Here is a 26,593-nt window from a genome sequence, read left to right on the forward strand (position 1 = left end):
AGATAATTAGGGGACTGGAGGCGAAAACATATGAAGAACGGTTGCAGGAACTGGGTATAGTTTAATTAAAAGAAGAACTAGGGGAGACATGACAGCAGTGTTCTGATATCTCAGGAGCTGCCACAAAGAAGAGGGAGCCAAACTATTCTCCAAGGCACCTGAGTGTAGAATAAGAAGTAATGGGTGGAAACTAATCAAGGAGAGAAACAATTTAGAACTAAGGAGAAATTTCCTGACAATTAGAACAATTAATCCATGGAACAGCTTGCCTCCAGAAGTTGTGAATGTTCCAACACTGGAACTCTTTAAGAAGATGTTGGATAGCCATTTGTCTGAAGTGGTGTGGGGTTTCCTGACTAAGCAGGGGGGGGTGGAGTAGAAGACCTCCAAGGTCCCTTCCAACTCTGTTATTCTATTCTATTCTAAACCTCTATGAATATGCATTTTTACAGCTCTACACTCTCTTAAGGGTTTAAAACAAAATGGGGGAAAAGGGAAAAACAACAACCAGGCAGCTTGAGTTCACGATCTCCAGAAGCCAAAAAGGACAAGAAAGAATGCGACATCAGTGCACATGAGCACTCATAATCACTCATGCACGCACACACATACACACACACACACAAAATCAACCCCAATAGCTGACTTTATCTATAATAACTCATCGTTTTTTTAAAAAAAGAAATCTCTTACCCAACTTTTCTGAAAGTTGCTATCACTTCCTTTTTAAGTTAGTGGAAGGTGCTATGACCAAAAAAAGAAATTGAGCAAAAAAAAAAGGAGGGAAAAAAAAACACCTCCCCAAAGGACAAGACACAGAGAGAGAGAGGGAGGGAGAGGCTGATCTGAAGACAGAAGCAAGAGTTTGAAAGAAGAGCAGAGAAAGAAAATTGAAGGGTAAGCATGCTATTCTCATCTCAATATAAAGAAGTTGTGTGAGACGAGCTGGATTGTGCACAGAGCTTCTGAAGACTGCGTAGTTGAAGAAGAAGGGTTTTGTTTTGTTTTATTTATTTAGCTTGTCACCCATGTAGAAGATAACAGAAATAAGAATAAACATGAATAAGAACACATGAAATGTTGGAAGCTGTGTGGGATGTCAAGGAACGCTGCTCCTCGGGAGGAGTGTTGGGTTACGAATAAATCATGGTAGCGTTTACAGCTTATCCTTCTTTCCAGTTTCCCATAATGGTCTGTGACTTCTCTCATTTGACCCCATGACAACTTTATGAGATAAATCAGTCCAGGGCAATAGTGAAAGTCTTTGTGAATTACCTACTGAGGAAAACTGTTTTATCCCCTGCAATTTCCACCCGCTTCCACATTTCGTATGGTCAGGTTGCTAGAGCTGAGATTTTGAGGGGAAAATGGGCAAATTCAGATTTATTTGACCTCACGGCTTCACAGTTTGCTCAGCTGGTGACTTCAACTATGTGTTTATTGTTATTGTTATTGTTGTTGTTATTATTATTATTATTATTATTATTATTATTATTATTATTATTATTATTATTATTATTATTATTATTATTATGTTTGGTAGGTAAAAGAGCATGTTTGTTACATCTCCAATGTTGAAAAGTTGAGAGACAACGTTTGTTAGGGGTTGAATGTAAAGAGATATCCCCCCCCTTTTCTTTTTCTGAGGTGATCTCCGTTTTTGAAAAGCTGTTTGTGAGAAAGCCTCTTTCAATTTTCTAGAAAATGCGGCGCTTTCTTTGCCTACAATAATCATGTCATAATTAAGGTAGTTTTGCAAAACATATCTTTCTGCTCCCCCCACAGAAGATGTTTTTGTTCTGATTTGACTTTCTCTGTGGGGATAATCGGTTTAATCTGCATAAATGGACATGTGAGAGAAATGGGACTCCAAATTTCGATTGTTGATTTTAGATAAGGAGTCTGCAGATTCTGCAAACCATAATCTTAGAAGAGATGTTTTCCTTTCACAGATCAGCCAAAATTTTAATCTTGTGGTCCTAACATTCTTGACGCTGACTGGCATAGATTCTGTTCCACAGATTAAAGTATAGACTTTGCCATTGTTAAGCAACAGAGATTGTTATTGCTATTGTATTGTAATCTATTCCTTTTCTTCATTCTAAACTTTCATTTTACAATCTGTCTTCTTCTTCTTCTTCTTCTTCTTCTTCTTCTTCTTCTTCTTCTTCTTCTTCTTCTTCTTCTTCTCCTTCTCCTTCTCCTTCTCCTCCTCCTCCTCCTCCTCCTCCTCCTCCTCCTCCTCCTCCTCCTCCTCCTCTTTCTCCTTCATTATCATTATCATTATCATTATCATTATTATTATTGAAAAGAGCAGGCTCTGCTGGTTTTCTTAAGCAAGAAAAAAGTAGGGAGATGTAACATGATTTACAGGTAATCCTCGATTTACGACCACTAAAATTTCTGCTGACAAGTGAAACATTTGTTAAGTGAGTTCTGCCCCATTTAACGACCTTTCATGCCACCGTTGGTAAAGGAATCCCAGCAAGGTTAGGGTTAGTAGCATGGTCGTTAAGTGAATTTGGCTTCCAGGTTGACTTTGCTGGTCAGAAGGTCGCAAAAGGTGTCCTTGGGACACGGCAACTGTCATAAACACGGAGCTGGTTGCCAAGTACCTGAATTCTGACCACGGGCATGCTGCAAAGATTGTGTGAGAAACGGTCATAAGTCACTTTTTTTCAGTGCTGTTGTAATGTTGTCACTAAATGAACTGTTGCAAGTTGAGGACTACCTGTATACGACTAAATCATGCAATGCATTTTCTTGGATTATTATTACTTTCTAACATCATCTTTCCTGCATGGCAGATATTAACTTAAGATATTGGACACAAATTGGCCCTAATCATCCTCTGTTCTTGATCAATGCCTTCAGAGGCAGGCAGGCAGGCAAAGGGAAGGGAAGGGAAAGGGAGGGAAGGAAGGAAAGAAAGAAGAAAAGAAAGAAAGAAAGAAAGAAAGAAAGAAAGAAAGAAAGAAAAAAAGAAAGAAAAAAAGAAAAGAAAGAAAGAAAGCCGGTCAGTGTAAGCTTAGCAATGGTCTTCATTTTCTTTCCTTTAAATAAAAGATGGCAGAATTTAATGAACTTAAAAACATCAAAAGCTCTCTGTCTATCTTAAACCTTGCACATTCCGTTCTAGGTTTGTGTAACATGTTGTTGGCAATTCTTCTGCGTTAACTATGATTCAGACAACCTGCAGATACAGTTAATCCTCAATTTATAGCCACTTCGGACTGGAACCTCTGTCGCTATCATTAAATGTATCACGCTGTCACCATGCTCAATTTTATAACTTTTTTTTTGCCGTTAAGTGAGTCATGCAGCTTTTTAGTGAATCAGGTCTCCCCCAATGACTTTGTTTGTCGGACGTCAGTGGAGAAGGACGCAAATGGCAATCACTAATGATCTCAGGACACTGTAACAGTAATAAAACATATTGTTGTTGGCTTACTTGTGATAATGTGACAGTAGGTACACTATGACAGACGTAAGTATGAGGACGGTCAGAAGAAGGTTTTTTTTTTTTCAGCAGCACCAGAAAATAAGAACAGTTCAGAATCAACTGCCAAGGGCTATACTTCAGGGTATACTTCAAATCTAGAATCAGGTTTTAATTCTCTTTAAAAAATAGGTTCTAGGAAGCGGGAGTGGGAAAGGGGAAAGCATTGCTTGTTTTGGCAGCAGCTAAAAAAGCCAATGCAACCCTTGACTGCATTAATAGAGGAGTAGAATCAAGATCACATAATGTTCTAGTTTCACTTTACAAAGGATACTGCATCCACAATATAAAAAAGATGCTGAGACTCTGGAAAGAGTGCAGTGAAGAGCAACAAGGATGATTAGAGTGCTGCAGGCTAAAACATGTGAAGGACAGTTGCAGAAATTGGGTATGTGTAATCTAGTGAAAAGAAGGACTAGAGATGACATGATAGCAGTGTTCCAATATTTGAGGGGTTTCTACAAAGATAAAGGAGTCAAACTATTTCCCAAAGAACCAAAAGGCAAGGCAAGGAACAACGGATGGAAATTAACCAAGGAGAGAAGCAACACATAACTAAGGATTACGTTCCTAACTGTTAGAACAATCAACCAATGGAATAGCCTGCATTCAGAAGTTATGGGTGCTCCATCACAGGAGGGTTTCAAAAAGAGACTGGACAACCATTTGTCTGAAATGTTATAGGATCTCCTGCCTGAACAGGGGTTGGACTAGAAGTCTTGCAAGGTCCTTTCCAACTCTATGTTCTATGTTCTCAGTCTTCAGCAACTGAGTCCTACCTATGGTGGGGAGTATACTGAAAATCCACACACAATTTGGAAATATGTGGTTAGCTTCCCCTAATGCTCATGGGAGCAAATGAAGGTTGTGAAAATACAGGGTACCCAGATGTCAGGAAATTGAAATAATGTCCTTGTCTTGCCCTGTACACAAGTAACTGTGAAGAAACATAGGCCATTAAAGTCCTAAATGTGCTTTTTTTGCAAGAGGCAACTGCACTTTCTGGTTTTCCTCTGAACGTAATAGCTTTGAGGACATTTTGCTTCTCATCCAAGAAGCTTCTTCAGCTCTGACTGGATGGTGGGGAATGGAAGAATTTATACTCCTTGAAGACAGCTGGTCATTTGCATCCTTTTTAGTCAGTGATTAAGGCTACTTGGGTCCAACACGGTCCTTTCAACAGTTCCAAGAAGGCTCCACACCCATTTGCACTACTCAGGGGACCCTGAGGACATAAATAAACCTCCAGGTGGCCTTAACAACTCACTAAAAGAATGCAAATGACCAGCTGTCTGCAAGGAGTATAAATCTTTCCATTCTCCACTATCCAGTCAAAGCTGAAGACGCTTCTTGGATTATCTCCATAGACATAGGCAGTGGTGAGATTCAAATAATTTAACAACCAGTTCTCTGCCCTAATGATTTCTACCAACAATCAGTTCACCAAACTTCTCAGGAAGTTAACAACCGGTTCTCGCAAGGTGGTGCAAACTGGCTGAATCTCACCACTGGACATAGGTCATTAAAATTGAGCATTTGCACTCCAGCAGTTTCATCTGGTGGTGGTGGGGTGTCACCCAATAAACATACTTACTTACTTACTTGGTCAACTGCAGTGATGAAAACTTCTCTGTGGATGCTGTTTCAAAAGGGCAGCCCTACCAGATGGGATAACAGAAGGGAAACGAATGTTCTGTAACTGGTTTCTGGTCCTTCAGAATATTGCTTACCCTTTTTTTTTCCTGGGCAAGTGGACACATTCCTAAATGAACAGTAGAGTAGAGCTTTTCTTGGTGTTCTTGGAACCTCACAGGTATTTTTGAAAAAGAAAGTTATGCTGAAGGTCGGCAATATGCTACCATTCGAAGTTTATCTAATTAGAATTTAGAATAACAGAGTTGGAAGAGATCATGGACGTTTTCTACTCCACCCCCCCTGCTTAGGCAGGAAACCCTACACCACTTCAGACAAATGGTTGTCCAACATCTTCTTTAAAACTTCCAGTGTAGGAGCATTCACAACTTCTGGAGGCAAGTTGTTCCATTGATTAATTGTTCTGTCAGGAAATTTCTCCTTAGTTCTAAGTTGGTTCTCTTCATGATTAGTTTTGACCCATTGCTTCTTGTTCTACCCTTTTAAATAATCTAAGCTTGTGTTTCCCCCAACTCAGCAACTTTAAGACTAATGGACCAACTCCCAAAATTCCCCAGCCATCATAATCTAATCTGGTGGGGGACCAGTGAAGGTTATTCTTACATTAGCTTTGGTTATATGAGGATTTTGGACTCCCTTTGGTTGCCAACAAAGAGGCACACTTTTTGGTACCCTTTCACTGATAATAAGTAGTTGTCCAGATATATGCAGATGAGTTGTTGCTAATCACTTGGGTTATGTGGAGAACATAGCCCAAGTGGAGATGGAGAACAATCTGTTCCATCAACATTAAACCACAATAAGGTACAAACCAAAAAATTGTGTGTGCCCGAAAAAAAAAAATTGCAGTTCCTCTTATTCTAACCTTGACTGAAAGGAAAGGATGCATCATCTTTTTTCTGGAAATCACACAAAATCGTAACATTTCTTTCCACTTTGATTTACCTGCTTCATGTAAGGAAGCAAATGAGAGAAAGAGAGAGAGAAAGAAAGAAAGAAAGAAAGAAAGAAAGAAAGAAAGAAAGAAAGAAAGAAAGAAAGAAAGAAGGATAGGTGGAGGGAGGGTGGAAGGAAGGAGAAAAAAGAAAGAAAGAAAGAAAGAAAGAAAGAAAGAAAGAAAGAAAGAGAGAGAGAGCGAGAGAGAGAGGTGTAGTTAGAGAGAAAGAGAGAGAGAGAGAAATAAAAAGAAAGGAAGGGAGAGGGAGAGAGAGAGAAGGAAAGAAGGAAAGGAAGGAAGGAAGAAAGAAAGAAAGTCACCCTAAGCAGCAATTTCATATCCAAAGTCTACTTCCCATTATTTCCACATCATTAAATTGTTGCCCCACAATTTGTGTAACAACTGCAAAGGAAATTGCTCCACCAGCATAGGAGAACTAGAAGTTTGTGTACTTTTAGCTCACAGTGATTGTCGGGTTTATCCACTGTTTATCCTTAAAATGCTAAACTTCAATTTGGATGGGAAGCCTACCCATAGGTAAAATCTTCTGATAGGGTGCGATGAAAACAAAGAACAAAAACAGTTTGCCGTATCATACAACTAGATCAAAACCAGTTAAATTAGAAGTGTTGAGCAAAATATTTCTGTATTGTTCAGTATTCAGGACTGAAGCTGGGACGGTAGCAGGGGTGGGCTGCTACAGGTTCACCCAGGTTCTGGAGAACCTGTAGCTAACATTTTGGCCAGGTCCAAGAACCTCCAAATTCCATCCCTGGCTGGCCCCACCCACTTTTCCTAGTGTTCTCGGAGGCTCACAGACATTTTTGAAAAAGAAAAGTTAAGCTGAAGGTTGGCACTATGCTCCCATTCAAAGTTTACCTAATTAGAATTTAGAATAGTGGACACATTCCTAAATGTATCCACTGGCCGGCCCCTCCTGGCTGGCTGCCCCTATCCCTCCCCTCCCAGGAGTCTCCACGCAGCCATTTTTGGATGCAAGGTATGCATGGAGGCTCGAGGAGGGGGAAAATGGGCCTCCTGGAATGGGTCTGTTTCCAGCCTCTGGAGCACTTCCGAAGTCAGGGGGAGGCAGTTTTCACCCTCTCAGAGGCTCGAGGAAAACCACTGGAGCCTGTGGAGGGCAAAAATGCCCCCCTCTGCCATGGTGCAGGAGGTAGACTAGGCCACACCCATCATGGCCACGCCCACCAGGCAACCGGGCAGAGAACCCATTGCTGAAATTTTTGAAGCCTACCCCTGGATGGTAGACCGAGATGGGGATGGGGATGGGGGGAAACACCTTACAAGAAGTGAACAGCCTACCACCATCTTGTTGTCCAGAGAACTATAAGTAGTCCACACTTACAAACATGATTGGGATTGGAACCCCTGTCACTAAGCAATGCAATCTTTAAGCGAGTTGCTCCTGATTTTATGACCTTTTTTTCTGTAGTCATTAAGCGAGCCCATTTTCGTCTTTGATTTTACTTGTCAGAAGCCCCTGGGGCAAGGTTGCAAAAAGAAAACACTTGATGCCAGGATTCTGCAACTATTGTATATAAAGTTTTTTCCCAAGCACTTGAATTTTGGCTGTGTGGGGATGCTATAAATCAAGTGTGTCCAACTGGCGAGGCCATGCTCCCCCCTCAAAGCTCCTTGAAGAAGAAAAAACGTTGTGATATGTCATGTAACAGCAATGTGACGCCAAGAGTTTGATACATGTGCTATAAGTGCAAAGACTGGTTGTAAGTCACTTTTTTTCAGCACCACTATCAATTTCTAGAACTTACTCAATTCTGAGTGACTGTGAGAAATGTAGAAGAAAATAAAACAATGAAAACACAAAGCAATAATTATGAAAGAAATAAAATACAAATAAAGGTTTCACTTTTTCCTCATTCTACAGATTTTTGTTTAACCGAAAGTGAACATAGAACAATAATATTAGAGTTGGAAGGGATCTTGGAGGTCTTTTGGTCTAACCTCTTGCCCGAGTAGGAGACCTTATACCATTTTAGACAAATGGTGGTCCAGTCACTTTTTGAAAGCCTCCAGTGATGGAGCACTCACAACATCTGGGCAAGCTATTCCATTGGTTGATTGCTCTCACCTCTCATCATTAGGAATTTTCTCCTTAGTTCTAGGTTGCTTCTCTCCTTGATTAGTTTCCACCCATTGCTTCTTGTCCTACCCTCAGGTGCTTTGGAGAATAGCTTGACTCCTTCTTCTTTGTGGCAGCCTCTGAGATATTGGAACACTGCTATCATGTCTCCCCTAGTTATTTGAAAGTAAAACTAAAAAGAGGATTTGCAACCGTTCTTTGTATAGTTTAGCCTTCAGTCCCCTAATCATCTCGGTTGCTCTCCTCTGCACTCTTTCTAGAGTCTCAACATCTTGCAGTATTCCAAGTGTGGTCTTACTAAGGCCTTGTAAAACAGTACTCCAACTTCATGTAAACTTGATTTTATCCCTCTATTAATGCAGCCTAGTACTGCATTGCCTTATTTGGCTGCTGCTGAACATTGTTGGCTCATATTTAGGTGATTGCCCATTAGGTAATTACAATTGCAACATATTCCCATGATGGCAAACCTATGGCGTGCGTGCCAGAGGTGGCACGCAGGGCCCTCTTTGAGGGCATGCTAGCCGTCATCCCAATTCAGCTCAACCACGCATGTGCATGCACCACCCGCCAGCCAGCTGGTCTTTGGGTCTTTGACGTGTGTGCATGCGAGTGTGTGTGTATGTGCAAGGGGGACATGTGTGCATGTGTGTGGGGTGGGGGCATGTGGGGGTGAGCACATGCACGGGGATGGGGCACATGCATGGGGGAGTACATTGTGTTTTGGGGGTTTGGGCACTTTGTGCACTCCGTCCGGAAAAAGGTTAGTCATCACTGTCATATTCCATTCAGTAGCTTTATAAGAATAATGAAGGTAGGATGTAGGATACATAAATAAATAAATTCCCCCAAGGTAACTCTGTTGATGAAAATGTAGCATCCACTATTCGTATGTAATTTGTTTTGGAAAGATGCAAACTTCTGGACTTGGAGACTCTTGTTCATGCTGCTAAAAATAAAACCCTAACAATACAGCTTATTTCTTAAAAGAATATTTTTGCTTTAAGATGCATTCAATGAAACCAGATTGCAAACTTGGATAGTTGTAACTCCTGAACAATCAATAGGATTAGATGTTTATACCTACTGTGATATTTATCCAAAAATATCTCAGCACCCAATCTCGCCTTGCCCAGGGATAAACTTAGAACCTGCTTTTAGCTTACCAAACTTTCTTTTTCGCTTCCAATTTTCCTTTCCCAATAAGGTTCTTCTCAGCAATATTGAGCACACAATCAATTTTAATTTCCCTTGATGAAGTCCCTCTCTCTTTGTGGGAAATTAACATGGTAACCCTTAGCACGGGAGTCTGTGCCCAGCATCTGTTAAGCCTATAAAACCTATCAAGAAGAGATATGACTCACAACAAATTATCTTATTCGTTATAAACTATTAGATGCAGGAAAGTTAAATCGTTGTGTCTCTCTTTCTTCACCAGGGGTGGGATTAAGCCAGTTCGGACTGGTTCCGGTGAACCAGATGCTAATTTTGCATTCGGTTCAACAAACCAGTTGTTGCAAGTACTGGATGACCCTCCCCTCCCCTCCTAGGAGTGGACCCTGTACTTATGCCACATAGGTACAGGGCCCATGTGGATGTTCTGGGAGGGTAAAGACCAGCCTACCGGACGTTCTGGAAGTCTGGAAATGGGTCCATTTCCAGCTTCTGGAAGGCCTCCAGAGCCAGAGGGAGATTGTTTTCATCCTCCTGGCGACTAGGGAAAAGTTTCCGGAGCCTGGGAAGAGAGCAAAAAACAGGTCTACTGGAAGTTCTGAAAGTTTAGAAACTGGCCTGTTTGTAGCTTCCAAAGATTCTCCAGAGCCCGGTGGGGGGGGGGCATTTTCGCCCTCCTGGAGGCTCAAGGAAGACCTCAGGAGCCTGATTGTTACAATTTTTCAGTCCCACCCCTGTTCTTCACCAAGTATTGGCCAGATTTTTTTCAGCTTAGGTTTGGTTATAGTCAGGGGCAACTCCTTATACTTGGAGTTGCCCCTGACTATTCACTCTTACATAAGCTATTCTTGAAGTTTCAGGGGGGAAAGAATCATAGAAGTCCTACCACATTCACACAAAGGCTTAATGTTGTTGGACAATAAAACAGAGCACTATAATTGGGCACAAGAAGGAACCTTAATTTCGGGGTGGGTGGGGTGGTTTTGTTTCTTTTCCCAGTTCTTCCTCTAGCTAGGTTTTGAGACACTTCATTAGGCCAGCTGGCAATACTCCCAATACAGGCCTCTTTTGAATGTTTATTTTAATTTGTTTATTGGAATTTGTTAAACAAAAATGAGAGCAAGCATAAGAGAATAAAAATACAATGACAGGGACGATAGGTGCACTAGTGCACTTATGCACACCTCAGAGGTGATATTCCACTGGTTCAGACTCATTTGCCTGAATCGGTAGCGGAAGCCCCACTCACCCACCTCGGCTCTATGCCATCCCATTTAGGCACTTTGTTGAGCCAAAGCGAATGTATGGAAGGCTCAGCGCATGCCTGGAGAGGGTGTGCTTACATTTGCTAACTGGTATGGAAGGTAAGTGAATAGCACCACTGGCACGCCCTCTCTACTGACCACTTAAGTATGAAATAAGGTCCACGGAAGTCAGTTTGTGACTGAAACTGTGAAAATTTGTAGCTGAGACAACTGAATGTTCTTGGACAGGAAGCTCAAAAATTATCATCGTAGAGGACTGAATTACTGTCAGTTGTTGATAAGTTAAGAACTATGTTTCTTTTAAGGTGGAGGAAAAAAGTGGCACCCAGGATTCTAACAATGTTTTCTGCTTCTCTTCTTTTTTTCCCCACAGTGCCTACTCCACCTTCTGACATCCAAAGGGACCATGGCTACTTGTATTGAAACCCAAATCAATCCTTCCAATTCTTCCGGTTCTACCAATCCTTTGGCAGGAGCGTCGATAGGCATAGGGGTGCTGTCGCTTGCCTTCGTCTTGGGATTCCCCGGCAATGCCTTCGTAGTGTGGACGGCCATCTGCTGGGTTCGCAAGCGGACGGTCACCTGTCTCCTCATTCTCCATTTAGCCATCGCTGACCTGGCGGTGCTCCTCACAGCGCCTCTCTTCCTGCGATTCCTAAGTGCCAAGAAATGGGAGATGGGTCAGGCGGTCTGCCAAATCTGCTACTACATCTGTGGGGTCAGCATGTACGCCAGCGTTTACCTCATTGCTCTCATGAGCCTTGACCGTTGCCTGGCCGTTTCCAAACCTTTCGTCTCACAGAAAATCCGCACCAGGCGCACCATCCGGCTTTTGGTGTTGGCGATTTGGGTGATGAGTCTTTTCTTAGCTGCGCCTTCTCTCGTCTACCGGAAAGTGGTTACTCGCAACATCACGGCGTACTGCATATTGTGTCACCGAGAAGTCAAGGAGTTGGTCTTCCACAACCTCTTCGAAACCATCACTGGGTTTCTGCTGCCTTTTGCCATTGTCGTCTACAGCTACGGGATGATCAGCCAACGACTCAAGGAGACGCGCTTCCGCCAGAAACGCCGGACCAGCCGACTCATTAGCCTCATTGTGGTCGCCTTTGCCCTTTTCTGGCTTCCTTACCATATTGTCAACCTTTTAGATGTGATTGGCCTGTGGAGCGGCTCGGTAAAGGTTACAAAAGCAGGGAAGATGGCTAGGCCCATTTTGGTGGCTCTTGCCTTCTTCAGCAGCAGCGTCAACCCCATCCTTTACACGTTCAGTGGCGGCTCCTTAATCCGATCATCTGGTATTGGTTTCATGGCCAAACTCTTCGAAGGAACAGCCTCAGAGGTTTCCAGCATGAAACATGGTACCTTCCGCGACCGAGATGTCAACACAGAACCCTTAAATAATGGGAAGCCTGACTCCTTAACTATGTCTACTAACCCAACAGAGAGTAGCTCAGCTCAAGAAGGTGGAAGAAGCTTGAAGCTGCTTTCTTCAACTTGAAACAACAGACAAGGGTGGACATTCAGAATTTTTTTGCCAGTTTTTTCAAGGTCTTCTGAAGTGCTATAGAAATGTTGTTTCTTACTTTTCTCTATACCTTCTTCAATTATATTTTGTACGAGGTAGGCAGTTTCATTTCTTACTCATTTCGTTCTGCAACACGGCTTGCAATGTCTTAATTTTAGGGACTAAATATGAGGTTTTTTTTAAAATCTGTCATTATATTAAAATATTATGTTTAGGAAGGATTCCAAGGATTGTTGCAAGAATGGTGAAAATCTCTCTGAACATGTGAAAAGATGGATTGATGACTTTATGTTCATTAAGCACTAACCTTTAGAGCCATGAAATTTGCATAGAGTCTGTCCTCACCCTGATTCTACATCTAAAATCAGAGCATGGTTTGTCCAATTTCAGTTTTAGACAAACCCAAACCCTTGTTTCCTCTTTTTTCCACTTTCAAAACAATTGACATAACTTTTGTGGAACACTTCCCTCCCTGTTTTTAAGCATTAGTTAGTTTGCAATTGTCTTGAGAGAAGAAAAATGTGCTTAATGCTTTGTTTACCATTGATATTCCCCCTTGAAACCTTCCCTCTTTTCATCTTTTATTTAACTACTTCTGTTAATATTTTTGTTAGTATTATTGAAGTGTTTTGTTGCCCTGAATATTATTATTTCATATCTCTCTCTCTCTCTCATCTTTCTTCCATCTATCTTTCTACCTATCTATTGACTTGGTGACTCAGTGGCTAAGACACTGAGCTTGTTGATCAGAAAGGTTGGCAGTTCAGCTGTTCGAATCCCTAGCGCTGCGTAATGAAGTGAGCTCCCATTACTTTTCCAAGCTTCTGCCAACCTAGCAATTCGAAAGCATGTAAAAATGCAAGTAAAAAAATAGTGACCACCTATGTAACAGCATTCCAGATACCTTCGACATTTAGTCATGTCGGCCACATGAACATGGAGACATCTTCAGACAGCGCTGGCTCTTCGGCTTTGAAATGGAGGTGGGTACCACCCCCTAGAGTTGGGAACAACTAGCACATATGTGCATTGGAAACTTTTATATCTATCTATCTATCTATCTATCTATCTATCTATCTATCTATCTATCATCTATCTATCTATCTATCTATCTATCTATCTATCTATCATCTATCATCTATCTATCTATCTTCTATCAATCTCTATATTTTATGAGAAAGAGGAATCATAAAGAGCTTAAGTCCTGATATCTGCAAAAAAACAATGTATCCCTCTAAGTGGCCAATCTGAAAAGTTAATGCTCAAACATTTTGAACTGTATTTCATAGCCGCATTACAATAAAAATACATTTATTATATATAATTAGCACCTGGCCATAGAGTTACATACAAGAGCAAGTATTTTAAATATACGATGGTAGTTGGAACTGCATACATCTGAAATTTGGGCAGCATTCAATGTGCAACACTGTAGCAGGATCTTATGTTGGACTACCAACATACAAACATTTTGTTTGCTTATTGGGACTATGCTTAAAAGATATTTTGCTAAAGGGTAATTGAAAGTTTTGAAATGGAAAGGCAGAAGACCAAAACATTGCAGAACAGATTAATTTGGGGACATTAGATCTACCATCCTTCCATGTCCTAAATTACAGGTAGTCCTCAAATTATTGGAACCAGAATTTCAGTACCATTTTAATTTGGTTGCTAAATGAATGGTTGTATGTTGAGGACTGCCCGGCTTATCTTCAGGGAGGGGTGGAGGGAGGCTGTCTCTTAAACAGCCCTAAAACATGATGCAACTTACCATCTAGCTTTGTTATCTTGTTCTTTCCTTGGTAGCAAGCTTTGGGACAGCCCCTACTCTCTAAATCGAAATAATCATCTTATTTACTCCTTCAAGGAGGTCAATGATGCTTTTGGGATTGGATAAAAGTAAAGGTTCCCCTCACACATATGTTCTAGTCCCCTGACTCTAGGGGGCGGTGCTCATCTCCGTTTCAAAGCCGAAGAGGCAGCAAAGTCCAAAGACGTCTCAGTGGTCATGTGGCTGGCCATGTGGTGACTAAACACTAAAGGTGAACGGAACGCTGTTACCTTCCCACCAAAGGTAGTTCCTATTTTTTCTACTTGTATTTGTACATGCTTTCGAACTGCTAGGTTGGCAGAAGCTGGGACAAGTAATGGGAGTTCACTCCGTGACATAGCACTAGGGATTCAAACCACTGAACTGCCGACCTTCTGATCCACAAACTCAGTGTCTTAGCTACTGAGCCACCATGTCCCCACCTGGAATTGGATAGTAGTTTCATTTCACAAAAATATTTCAGAATACTAAGAGATACTGAAACAAATCTCTTGAAAGCAGCTGCATCTTTCCCCAGGATCCCATGACCAGTGCATGAGACAAGACACAGCTGCATTCAAGAGCTGCATCTTTCCCTTCCTGTGCATTGGAAAACATACTTTTCAAATTACAGGTAGTCCTTGACTTACAACAATTCATTTAGTGACCATTCAAAGTTCCAATGGCACTGAAAAAAGGGACGTACGGCCATTTTTCACACTTACAGCCATTGCAGATCCCCAGTGTCTTGTGACCAAAATTCAGATGCTTGGCAACTGATTTGCATTTATGATGGTTGCAACAACCTGGGATCATACGGTCCCCCTTTGAGGCCGTCTGATCAGCAAAGTCAATCAGGAAGCCAGATTCACTTAACTACCATATTCCTAATGTAACAACTTCAGTTAACAAATGTGGCAAGAAAGGTCATAAAATGGAGCAAAATTCACTTAAGAACTGTCTCATGGTGCATGCAGCATCTTACAATGTAAGTCGAGGACCACCTGCATTTTCAAACATTACACGGCCCTCAAGGTGCATGCAGCATCTTACAATTTTATCAAAACAAATAAATATTTACTTTCCTTTGTAAATGAATACAGGAAATCTATTTCTGCACTAATCTTTGTACATTCTGAAAGGAGACAGGGGGTGGGAGCAGTGGTGGGTTTCAATTTTTTTAAAAACCTCTTCTGTAGGTGTGGCCTACTTTCTGGGAGTGGTTTGCTGGCCATGTGACTGGGTGGGAGTGGCTTGGCAGTCATGTGACTGGGTGGGCATGGCCAACTTGTAAAATGTGGTGAAACTCACTTAACAATGCTCTTGCTTAGCAAACAAAATGTTGGCTCAGAAACTATGGCATTTGAAGCACACAAGTCTTAAAACTGTCAAGTTACAAGATCCTTGCACCCGTAACCCTTTAGAAAAAAAAAAAACCCCAGCGGTGTTCAAACTTGATAGCTTTAAAACTTGTGGACTTCAACTCCCAGAATTCCTCCTCCAGTCATATTGGCTCAGAAACTCTGGCATTGAAGTGTGCAAGTCTTAAAGCTGTCAAGTTATAAGACCCTTGCACCCCTAACCCTTTAGAAAAAAAACCCCAGGGATGTTCAAACTTGACAGCTTTAAGACTTTAAGGTTTAGATAGGACTCTTAGAGGTGGGTGGGGCGATTGGTGAACCAATCAGTGAGTGGCGGGTGGGGCAAACATGGTGCGGATGGGCGAGGGGAGGGAGCTGGAGCCGGTTCTAAACGGCATGGTAGATTTATGGAACCTCTTCTATAGAAGAGGTTAGAACTGGCAGGAACCCACCTCTGGGGGCGGGGAGGAAATATTTTTGTCAACTCCCAGATATTTATGTGAATCATGCACATTTACAGAAATTCTTCATGTAACTCCAGCAGCAGGTGAGTAATTCTGTGGTGGGAATCTGAAGAGATTCTCAGAACGAATGTTTGAAGCCTGACGCAGCAGAATTAATTTTCTGATAAGAAGCAACCAGAGATTCTGTCATGGTTGCATCACACCTATCCAAGCATCATCAGCTGACAGCCTGACATTAGTGCAGCGGGGAGGAGAGATTGGAATGTAAAGAAGAAGGGGGGAATGGAAACCCAGCTTATCCCTGTGAGATACCAGTCAAGGTCAACTAAGGATATGCAGAGCTGGGGACCGTGGAACTGAGCATGTTTCCTAAACAATATACAACAACCTGATTGACATTTGCAGATAACAAGTGAATAACCAGGGAAGGGGGGGGGTGAGAGGAGAGGGAATGTTCCTTTGTGTTGTTTGCACAGGAAAACTTCAGATTCAGTTTGTGCTACTTCTGCAACCATTTCAGTTTCAGTGAAGTATATTCTTGGCAAAACAAATGGCCTTTGCGAGATGACTGAGTGGAAGGGTTGACAGATTCATGCAAAGGCCCTGTATACTGGACAAACTCATCCTTCATGGGTATATTGAATGCAGAGCAGTTTTTCAGGAATCGAAATGCAGTGTCCCAGATGGTTTTGTGCAGAACTCAGCATGCACATGTGCCAGAAGTGTGCAGCGGCAGCCAAAAAAGCCAATGCAATCCTAAATTGCATTAACAAAGGGATACAATCAAGATCAAGTGGTACTAATACCACTCTATAAAGCCCTAGTAAGACCACAACCAGAGTACTGCATCCAGTTTGGTCTATTAAAAAGATGTTGAGACTCTAGAAAACGTGCAGAGAAGAGCAACCAGGATGATTAGAGGACTGGAGACTAAAACATATGAAGAACAGTTACAGGAACTGAGCATGGCTAGTCTAGTGAAGAGAAGGACCAGTGGAGACATGATAGCAGTGTTCCAATAGATGAGGGGCTGCCACAGAGAGGAGGGGGTCAAGCTATTTTCCAAAGTACCTAAAGGAATAATAGATGGAAACTGATCAAGGAGAGATTCAATCTAGAAACAAGGAGGAACTTTCTGACAGTGAGAACAATCAATCAATGGAACAGAAGTTGCCTTCATCACTTGAGGCTTTCAAGAAGAGATTGGACTGCCATTTGTCAGAAATGGTGTAGAGTCTCCTGCTTGAAAGGGGACTTGGACAAGATGACCTGTAAGGTCCAACTCTGATAATCTGTTAAAAAAAACCTCTCCAATGGGAGCTGCAATGGGTTGCCAATTTGCTACTAGGTACAATTCGAGGTGCTGGTTGTCACCTGTAAAGCCCATCGTGGCTTGTGACTAATTTACCTGGTCACATCCAACTGAACCACTAGAGCGAGGAGACAAGGAATGTTGTGGGTCCTGTCCCCTAAATAAGTACCTCTGGTGGGACCCAGAAGGAGGACCTTCATTGTGATGGCTCCCTCTCTTTGGAATCTCATCCCTTCAGAAATTAGATTGGCCCGGGATTAGACCAGAACTTCTCCAGCTGGACAGACAAGGAAGGTATGAACTCTGAAGAGCCTCACATGAACTCTGTCTGACAAACCAATGCCGAGATCCTTTTTGAATCAGAACCTCCCAGGGTGGGGATGAAAAAGGGACAGCGTCTCATTAGACCCAGAGGGAGTGCAACAGGTCCCTCATAGGTCAGAAATTTGCTCTCTGAATCGGCGTCAGGGAGGCAGCATGGCAACATAGCTGTAGAAGAAGCTCACCAGGCCAAAGCAACTGAGAAGTAGCATGCAGGAGACAGGATGAAAAGCCTGGTAAGAAGATCTAATTAACCCACACTCATAAATCAGAATTTGGAAAATGCAAAGAACCTTGAGAGTATAAATAATATTGATGGACAGATCAGGATTTTGGCAGAAAAAAAGGAAAATGGAGGGTTAAATCACTAGCCCCAAAAGAGCCATTTGCTTTAAGCAATTTGGAGACAGAAAGAAGAAAGCAGAGAAGTGACAAACCCACTCAAACACAAACTTTAAATTTGGATTTGAAAAGATTGTGTTTTTTAAAAGAGATTAGGAGGGTGAAATGGAAACAAAACATACTGAGATTTGCTTTGTTCGAGTTTTTTCTAACTAACATATCTTAAGCAACTCCAATTAATGAGAGGTGGAATGTAACAAGGAAAAAGAAATCAAGAAAAAGCACTATTTTCTCACTGATAACCTAATCTTGCCTATGTAGCGAATAGAATGTGAAACTCTGAGCAGGAAGTTTTAATTAACCAATTGTCATAAATCAGAATTTGGAAAAAGCAGGAGGCGAAGAGAAACATACCGGAGATTTGCTGTGTTCGAGTTTGTTCCAATTAATATATTTTAAGCAACTATAACCAACGAGAGGTAGAAGGTAACAAGAAGAAACAAAATAAAGTCAAGAACTGAGAAAATACGAAGGATTTTTTTGCCGAAGGGAGAACAAAGGATCAACATGGCTCCCACTTCTCTACCTCTTCACATTAGCTGAATTAGCTAAATTTAAGGTGGACCAGAACTCTGAAATAAAAACTGTATAACTAACTGTAATTTTGGAACTGGACATTATTGCAAGGTGGGAATTTGAAGAACTACGTGAAATTATAAAAAATATGCATAAATCATTAAAATCAAGTCTAAATAGAATTTTGAAATTAGATATTGAGGAGAAGCAGGAAGTGAAGGAAGATGTGAAGGAAGAGGGAGGATAATGAAGGAGTAGAAATGGTGGAAAATAAAAAGCAGAGAAAAAACTTCATTGGGTTTGACAGTGGCATAGGGAAAACTGAAGAAGGGGGGTTATGTCCCAACAAAGGGAAATATAAAAGATTTCACTGGGTTTGACAGTGGCTTGGGGAAAATTGAAGAGGGTGGACATGTCAAAACAAAAAGAGAGAAGATAGGAATAGAGAAGTGGGACAAAAGACTTACTAGGAAAAAAATCAGACAATTAGAAACTGTTATATGGGAAATATAAGGCTGAGATATGTGGTTTACTCCTATATATGATAATAAAACTGAGTTGTTAACTGATTGAATATGATAATATAAAGATAATTAAATAAAGGTAAAAATATATGGAATATGGACAAATATGAAACTGTTATATGGAGAATGTAAAATAGAGATATATGTTTCACTTTTATACATAATAATTAAACTGAGTTGCCAATTGATTGAATATGACAATGAAAGGACTATTAAGTATAGGTTAAATATATGAAATATGGACCCATATAGAACTCTTAAGATGATGAACAAAGTGAGATGTGTACCGCTTGTTATTCTATATAGTAGATTAATGGAATTGTAATGAACATTGAACAGTAAAGATTGTTATTTAAAGACAATTAAGGATAAGCAAAGTTAAGATATGGAAAAATGGAGAGGGAACATGAAATATACTTATAATAGAAAATTATTGAGATTATAAAGACAGAATTACAAATTTGGGGTGTGTAAAGAACATAACTATATAAATATAATGATAAGAATGGCTGGGAATCATAACCAGGTCTACATCTTAGCCAAAAATAGGCGAGGGGAGGGGGGGCGCTTAAGAATGCAATTACTATATATGCATACTTTTTTTCTTTTTAAAAAAGAGGAAGATATATGTTAAAATTAAATATGTATATTGAAAAGGAATTATAAATACCATCAACATAAAATGGTTCTTGATCAGAGGCTGAAATACACCAAGTAAATGAAATGAAGAGTGTGAAGTAGAGGAGAGAGTTAAGAGAAGAAGATATAGGAGAGAGGGCGGGGGGGGGAGAGGAGGAGAGAAAGAAGGAGTGGAAAAGGGAGAGAGGAGAAGGAGAGAGGAAGGGGAAGTAGAGAAGAGAAGGATGACAGAGGGAAGAAAGGATGTAGGGAGGAAGAGGAGAAGAGAGGGAGAAGAAAGTGATGGATAAGTTACAAATATGGTGTATGGAGAGCAGAAGAGCCAATAATCGTTTTTTGGAGTTGATAGTAAGATAAATTCATGTAAACATTTAACAATATAATATGATGTTGATTATGTAATAGTATACATGTGATTATTTGTTATGAAAATGAAAAAAAATAAAAACTTTGTAAGGAAAGAAATTAGATTGGCTTCCACTTTGACCCTCTTTCGTAAAGGCCTGCAGATTTGGTTTTGCCAATGGACCTAGGTTTCACATTTTGTTATCACCAGTTTGTGGGCACATGCACCCCTTCTGTGCCAGAGGTGGGTTATGGATTTTTTTTACCGCTGGTTCGCTCAGGGATGCACTCCGCGCATGCCCGGTCTTGATGCACGCAATGCGTGCATGCGCAGTAATGAAAAATTGCTTCTGCGCATGCGCAGAAGCCAAAAACAAGATGGTGGTGTCTATGACACCACCAATAGAACCAGTGTGGTCACCTGTCCACCGAAGTTACCACCTATTCGGCCAAACTATACCGTACTCGTAGGAACCCACCCGTTCCATGCATGTGCCTGGCCTTCCGTGAATGTATTTTGCTTGCATATGCATCTTCCATGCCTCACAAACATACTTAAATAGGACAGCATAGAGACAGGGTGCGTGGGCAAGCCCAAACGTGATTTCCGTTACTGGTTCACCTGAACCAGTCTGAACTGGCTGAATACCACCTCTAGAAGTGGGGAACCCCGAGTGAGATGGAGTCCATCAAATGGCTCATTTGACTGTGTGTTGTCCATCTGGGCTTATTGTTTTGTTATTTTTATTTTCTATACTGTGTTTTTATTGCTTGTCAGCCGCCTAGAGTCGCTGTGAGCAAGTAGGCAGCAATATAAATTTTCTAAATAAATAATGTGTTTCATTTGGCGCCCCTTCAGGTCCTCGTATAACTCATCTGTATCTCTTTAAGGCAGCATTTAAGGGTTTTTTTTTCTTTTTCTGGTAAAAACAAAGCTTTTATACTCCCCCACAACAAATGCTTTAAAAAAAAAAACTAGCCAAGAACTGCAGTTCTTAGGACAAAGGCCTGCAAATCCTGTAAATGTTGACAGAAAAGAGGCAACACAAAACCAACCAAATAAATCCTTGGACGACTTAAGAGGTAGAAATAAAATAGATAACACTGTTTATTTTTGCAAGAATTTAAATATGCCAGCTTTGGTTGTAAAGGACACAGAGAAAGAAAGACATGCGCACACACAGACAGAGTTAGGGTTGGGGGGGGGGTTCACAGAGCTGGAATAAAGAGACTTTTTTTTTCCTGGCAAAGCCTCCTTTTACATTAGTAAAAGACACTGCATAACACAATTCCTGGAAAACTTACAATAGATTTCAAGTTTTTTTTTTTTTGCTTTTACTCATTGCAAATGACTGGAAATCTCAGCTAAGGAGATTTCAGGGAGAAGTTGCTTCTGTTGTATTCAGGGCAGGTAAAGATCAAGGCTACCCTTGCACATATGTGCTTGTCATTCCTGACTCTAGGGGGCGGTGCTCATCTCCATTTCAAAGCCGAAGAGCCAGCACTGTCCGAAGATGTCTCAGTGGTCATTTGGCCAGCATGAGTAAATGCCAAAGGCACATGGAACGCTGTTACCTTCCCACCAAAGGTGGTTCCTATTTTTTCTACTTGCATTTTTCAACTACCTGACAATATTTTTAATACAATACATTAGCAGAGTTGGAAGGGACCTTGGAGGTCTTCTAGTCCAACCCCCTGCCTAGGCAGGAAACCCTACACCACTTCATACAAATGGTCATCCAACATCTTCTTAAAGACTTCCAGTGTTGGGGCATTCACACTCATGCGCTGGTGACGTCTCGCTTGGACTACTGTAACGCTCTCTACATGGGGCTTCCCTTGTAATGCACCCGGAGGCTACAGTTGGTCCAGAACGCAGCCGCGCGAGTAATTATGGGGAGTACTAGGTACTCCCATGTGACACCGTTCCTGCGCGAGCTGCACTGGCTTCCTGTGGTCTATCGGGTGCGTTTCAAGGTTTTGATAATAATCTTTAAAGCGCTCCATGGCTCAGGACCTAGTTACTTGCGGGATTGTACTCTGCCCCATACATCCCTGCGACCAATCCGCTCGCACAGAGAGGGCCTCCTCCAGGTGCCGTCCACTAGACAATGTCGGGGGGCGGCGCCTAGGAGTAGAGCCTTCTCTGTGGCGGGCCCAGCCCTGTGGAATGACCTCCCTCCGGATATTAGGAATACCTCTGACCTCCGCTCCTTTCGTATTAAGCTTAAGACCCACCTATTCCAAGCAGCTGGCCTGGCTCAACTTTGATCTAACCATATTGCTCCTGACGGGTTTTTACTGGGTATTTTAATTATATTTAATTATCTAGGGGTTTTTAAATACTGTATTTTAATTGTTTTATTTATCAGCCGACCTCCTCCTTGTGTATGTCTCGGTATATGTCTCTGTTATATGTTTGTTTTGTCCATATTTATTTCATATGTTTCATTGTACGCCGCCCCGAGTCCTTCGGGAGAGGGTGCGGCTAAGAAATAAATATTTATTATTATTATTATTATTCACAACTTCTGGAGGCAAGCTGTTCCACTGATTAATTGTTCTAACTGTCAGGAAGTTTCTCCTCAGTTCTCAGTTGCTTCTCTCCTTGATTAGTTTCCACCCATTGCTTCTTGTTCTGCCCTCAGGTGCCTTGGAGAATAGTTTGACTCCCTCTTCTTTGTGGCAACCCCTGAGATATTGGACCACTGGTGTCAGGTCTCCCCTAGTCCTTATTTAATTGAACTAGATACACCCAGTTCCTGCAACCGTTCTTCATGTTTTAGTCTCCAGTCCTCTAATCATCTTTGTTGCTCTTCTCTGCACTCTTTCTAGAGTCTCCACATCTTTTTTACATCGTGGTGACCAGAACTGAATGCAGTATTCCAAGTGTGGCCTTACCAAGGCATTATAAAGTTGTATTAACACTTCACGTGATCTTGATTCTATCCCTCTGTTGATGCAGTCTAGAACTGTGTTGGCCTTTTTGGCAGCTGCTGCACACTGCTGGCTCCTATTTAAATGGTTGTCAGGTTTTCCTTTTACCGTTAGTTAAGGGATGCTGGAAGTGGTAGATTAGCCTCTGGAAGGTCATGGATTTTCCATTGCTGCTTTAAAACCACAATGCAAACATTAAATCCCAAGCTCACTATGTGTGTGTGTGTGCGCGCGCGTAAAGTTTATGCTGCAATTGTTTAAAACACATTTGCCATTTCCCCCCTCCCCAAACTTTACATTGATTTCAATGAATGAAGTGGCTGAGAAAAGAGAAAGAGGGAGGGAGGGGTGAAAACATCAGTGTTCCAACATTTTAGAGGCTGCCACAAAGAAGGAGTCAATCTATTCTCCAAAGCACCTGAAGGCAGTCCCAGAAGCAATGGATGGAAACGAATCAAAAAGAGATTTTCTGAAGATTGTAACAATTAATCAGCTTGCCTCCCGAAGCTGTGGGTGCACCAACACTGGAAGTTTTTAAGAAGAAACCTAAATGGTTCCCTGCCTAAGCTGTTTTCTTTGGATTAGAAGATCTCCAAGGTCTCTTTTATTCTTTTACTCTGAAACAAGGAAGGAAAAGAAAAAGAGGGGGAGGAGGGAGCAAGGAGATCTCCTTAGTTGTTAAGCTCCATGCAAACCTGCTTTTAAACTTGGCAAACATATGTGAGCATTACAAAACACACAAACCACAAAAGAAAGAAGAAGTTGTTGCAGGGACACAAAGCAGGAAGTTGACCTAGAAAGAAAGGCAGGAAACGGTAGCATTTTCTGTTGCCAATCTACTTCCATCAGATATATCTGAGTCAATACCCAACCAGCTCTAAGCAAGAAGAGAATACCGCTAGTTGTGCAAGTAGAATAATACCTTCTCTACTGCTCTCATTCTCAAATTATCCTTATATGTTGTTATGGCCCACCAGCGGAGCTGGCAGCAGATTCGGAGAGGAACATACAAGAGGCCAGTCCTGGAGTCTGGGGAAGGCTCTGATGAGGGCTCTGTGTCGGAGGCAGAGATGGGGTCAGTGCCGTATGCCAGTTATCAGCTGCCTTCAGAGTCAGACATCAGTGAGGCAGACAAACATCAGTGAGGAGCCTATATCCAGTGTGTGCATGTGCAGAGTTGCCAGATGAAGGGAACAGTTAAATAATTTGGGTTGACTTGGGAGTCAGGCCACAAGTGGACAATGAATGCCCCCCCCAAGAGAAAATAAAAGAGGAGCAAAAGTGGAGTGGAGGTTGTAGGAGACCATTAGTTCGCTTAATTGGTTTGTGATTCTCCGAGGCTCCCTGCCAAGTTCTGCAGATATCAGCCTGGCAGCTCTCCAAGCCAGATAAGGTTTGTGACTATAAATCCTCCCTCGAAAGACTTTGCTGGATGTGAATGAGAAGAATTCACAGTCAATTAATAAAAGGGTTTTTTGGAGGGACAAGGAGTTTGCTTCATGCTCTTGGGAAGCCTCGGCCAGAACAAATGTGATCTGCCTGTTGACATATCTGCACAGCTGTAACATCACCCATGTCATGCACTCAATCTTCAAAGGCCCTATGAAGCCAATCCTCAATTTTGTTTGAGAGTGGGTTGAGTTTAAAGGTCTTCTGAGCATGATGGTTGTGGATTGGTAATACCAGTACAGATCAGATTGAAAGAAGGTTGTGAACAAGCCATCATCAAGCACCGCAGATTAGTAAACATGTAGAACACTGAAGGTCCTCAAAGAAGGACCCCTTGCCACCAAGTGGGCTGGAGAATTGCAGCTTTCTTTTGTCGGATCAGGAGAAAGTTCTAACTTGTTTTCTCAAGAGGATCATCCAATATTATTAATGGCTCACATCTGCTCACTTGCAATTACAGTCAAACGTTGGCTTGCTGTGGTGATGGAGCTGGAGGTTTCCTCGCAGAAGACAAAATGGGACTTCCTTGGACTCTGTCTCTCCCAATTCTCATGGTAGGTGCCTCTTCCGACAGAAACAAAAAGGTCTGTTTAAATAGGACACCTGCTGTCCCCCAACTACCCAGAGGAATTCACCAAGAATTCCAACCCTCAAAAGTCTCATTTCATGACATTTAGCTCAACATTGGTGCTTGGGAACAAGAACGGGCTGTTTCTGTGCAGACAAAGTAAGTTCTTAGTTCACCTTTGCCCTTGACCTTGATAACTCCACGAAGGGAGCAAGTGTAGCCTAATGTCTCCAAAGCTTTAGCCGTCTCTTCTGTGACCTAGGAGGAGAAAGAAGGAAAATGTAAAGGTGTATGATATAGCCACAGCTAGACAACTGAGTCTTCATTTACATTAGCAATAAGTTTGGGGGAGAAACCCCTGCAGTTGGTACGGGAAGAGTTATACAGGAACACGTGGCCTTCCGAAATTACGTTTTTGCTGGCATAGGGTGGCAGGAGGCTGTTGCAGCCAAAAATGGAGACTGTTTTCACTGGCAGAACACTCGAGCCACCACAGGCACCCCGACATGAGTGATGTTGAGCTGGCCACACCCACCCTGGCCACACCCACCCTGGCCACACCCACCCTGGCCACACCCACCCTGGCCACACCCACCCCAGCCCCTGAGGTCAAACAGAATCTTGGTGCGGCCCTCAATGAAATCGAGTTTGACACACATCGAGTTAGTACATTCCAATGACTCTTTGGCTCTGCCTAACTAAATATTTTTCATTTTGACTGAAGAAGTTACTTGGATGAGTAACGAAATGAGTCAGTTTAATAAACTTTGGTCTAGTTGCCATGATTTAACCTTTTTAGACATAGCTATACAGTTATTTTTGTCCTCTCATTTGCCAATTTTAAATTATTTATTACTGTGCCTTTCCAAATGAATGGTATAACATTTTATTAATGGGGGGGGGAGATACTTTTATTTGGCCCAAGAACATGTCAAAAGTTTCAGCTAAAGTCCCAAAGACTTCAAAATCAAATGGATTTTCTTTTTTTTTCTTTTTTGCTTTTCTTTGAAAACTTTTCGCTTCTTGGATGAGAAGGGAAATGTTTTCGAGAAAACAACAACAGCAACAAAAAGAAAGTCGTTACCTTTTTTTTGGGGGGGGGGGAGAGGGGAGCATCCAGGACATTCATGACCTGCATAATTGAGAATCTTCATAGACTTTCAGGCAAAATGCCACAACAGAAAAATGAAAGCAGGCTCAGCAAGCTGCTGTATCTACATAGCTGTTCTCTTAGTCAGGTTGGCTCAGGGGTGGGATTCAGCTGTTTCGTACCGGTTCGAGTGAACTGGATGCTAATTCTACATCTGGTTTGCTGAACCGGTAGCTGCAAGGACTGGCTGGCCCTGCCCACGCATCTCCCAGAAGTCTCCACCCAGCCCATTTTGGATGCCTGGTAAATGCAGGGCCCATGCAGAAGCTCTGGGAGGGTGAAAAATGGGCCTGGAAGTTCCAAAAGTCCAGAACCGGGCCAGTTTACAGCCTCCAGAGGGCCTACGGAGCCATGGGGAGGCCGTTTTCACCCTCCTGAAGGCTCAAGGAAGCCTTTAGAGCCTGGGGAGAGTGAAAAGCCCTCCCCCCACCAGGGTGCAGGAGGCCAAGTAGGCCAAGCCCACCATAGCCAAGCCCACCCAGCAACCGGGCAGAGAACTGGTTGCTAAAAACTTTTGAATCCCACCCCTGGATTGGTTTCAACCAGATGAAGCCAGTAAAACTAATGTAGAAATTAAATTGATTTGTTATGATGGGGTGAGACAAGGTAAATAATTAT

The 26,593-nt window shown here is 42.0% G+C and overlaps 2 protein-coding genes across 4 annotated transcripts in view; one reads left to right on the forward strand and one right to left on the reverse strand.

The window, feature by feature from the left end:
* Positions 1-740: 740 nt before the first annotated feature.
* LOC309401087 (leukotriene B4 receptor 1-like) lies at positions 741-12,966 on the forward strand. The gene is made up of 2 exons (XM_081970037.1): positions 741-897; positions 11,023-12,966. The coding sequence occupies exon 2, from the start codon at positions 11,056-11,058 to the stop codon at positions 12,148-12,150; it is 1,095 nt and encodes a 364-aa protein (XP_081826163.1). The 5' UTR covers positions 741-897; positions 11,023-11,055; the 3' UTR covers positions 12,151-12,966.
* Positions 12,967-20,973: 8,007 nt separating this feature from the next.
* ADCY4 (adenylate cyclase 4) overlaps positions 20,974-26,593 on the reverse strand; it is a 109,118-nt gene continuing 103,498 nt past the window's right edge. For all 3 annotated transcript variants that reach the window (XM_081970028.1, XM_081970029.1, XM_081970030.1), the window contains one exon: positions 20,974-25,083. In XM_081970028.1, the coding sequence (XP_081826154.1) occupies positions 24,931-25,083 (153 nt within the window). In that variant the 3' untranslated portion in view covers positions 20,974-24,930. The remainder of the gene's footprint in view (positions 25,084-26,593) is intronic.

Source organism: Natrix helvetica (genome assembly GCF_964273705.1).
Source record: "Natrix helvetica genome assembly, chromosome: Z".
Lineage (NCBI taxonomy): Eukaryota > Metazoa > Chordata > Lepidosauria > Squamata > Natricidae > Natrix > Natrix helvetica.

Excerpts from the sequence above, each read along its gene's own strand:
- LOC309401087 (XM_081970037.1), top strand. The coding sequence starts at position 11,056 with ATGGCTACTTGTATTGAAACCCAAATCAATCCTTCCAATTCTTCCGGT.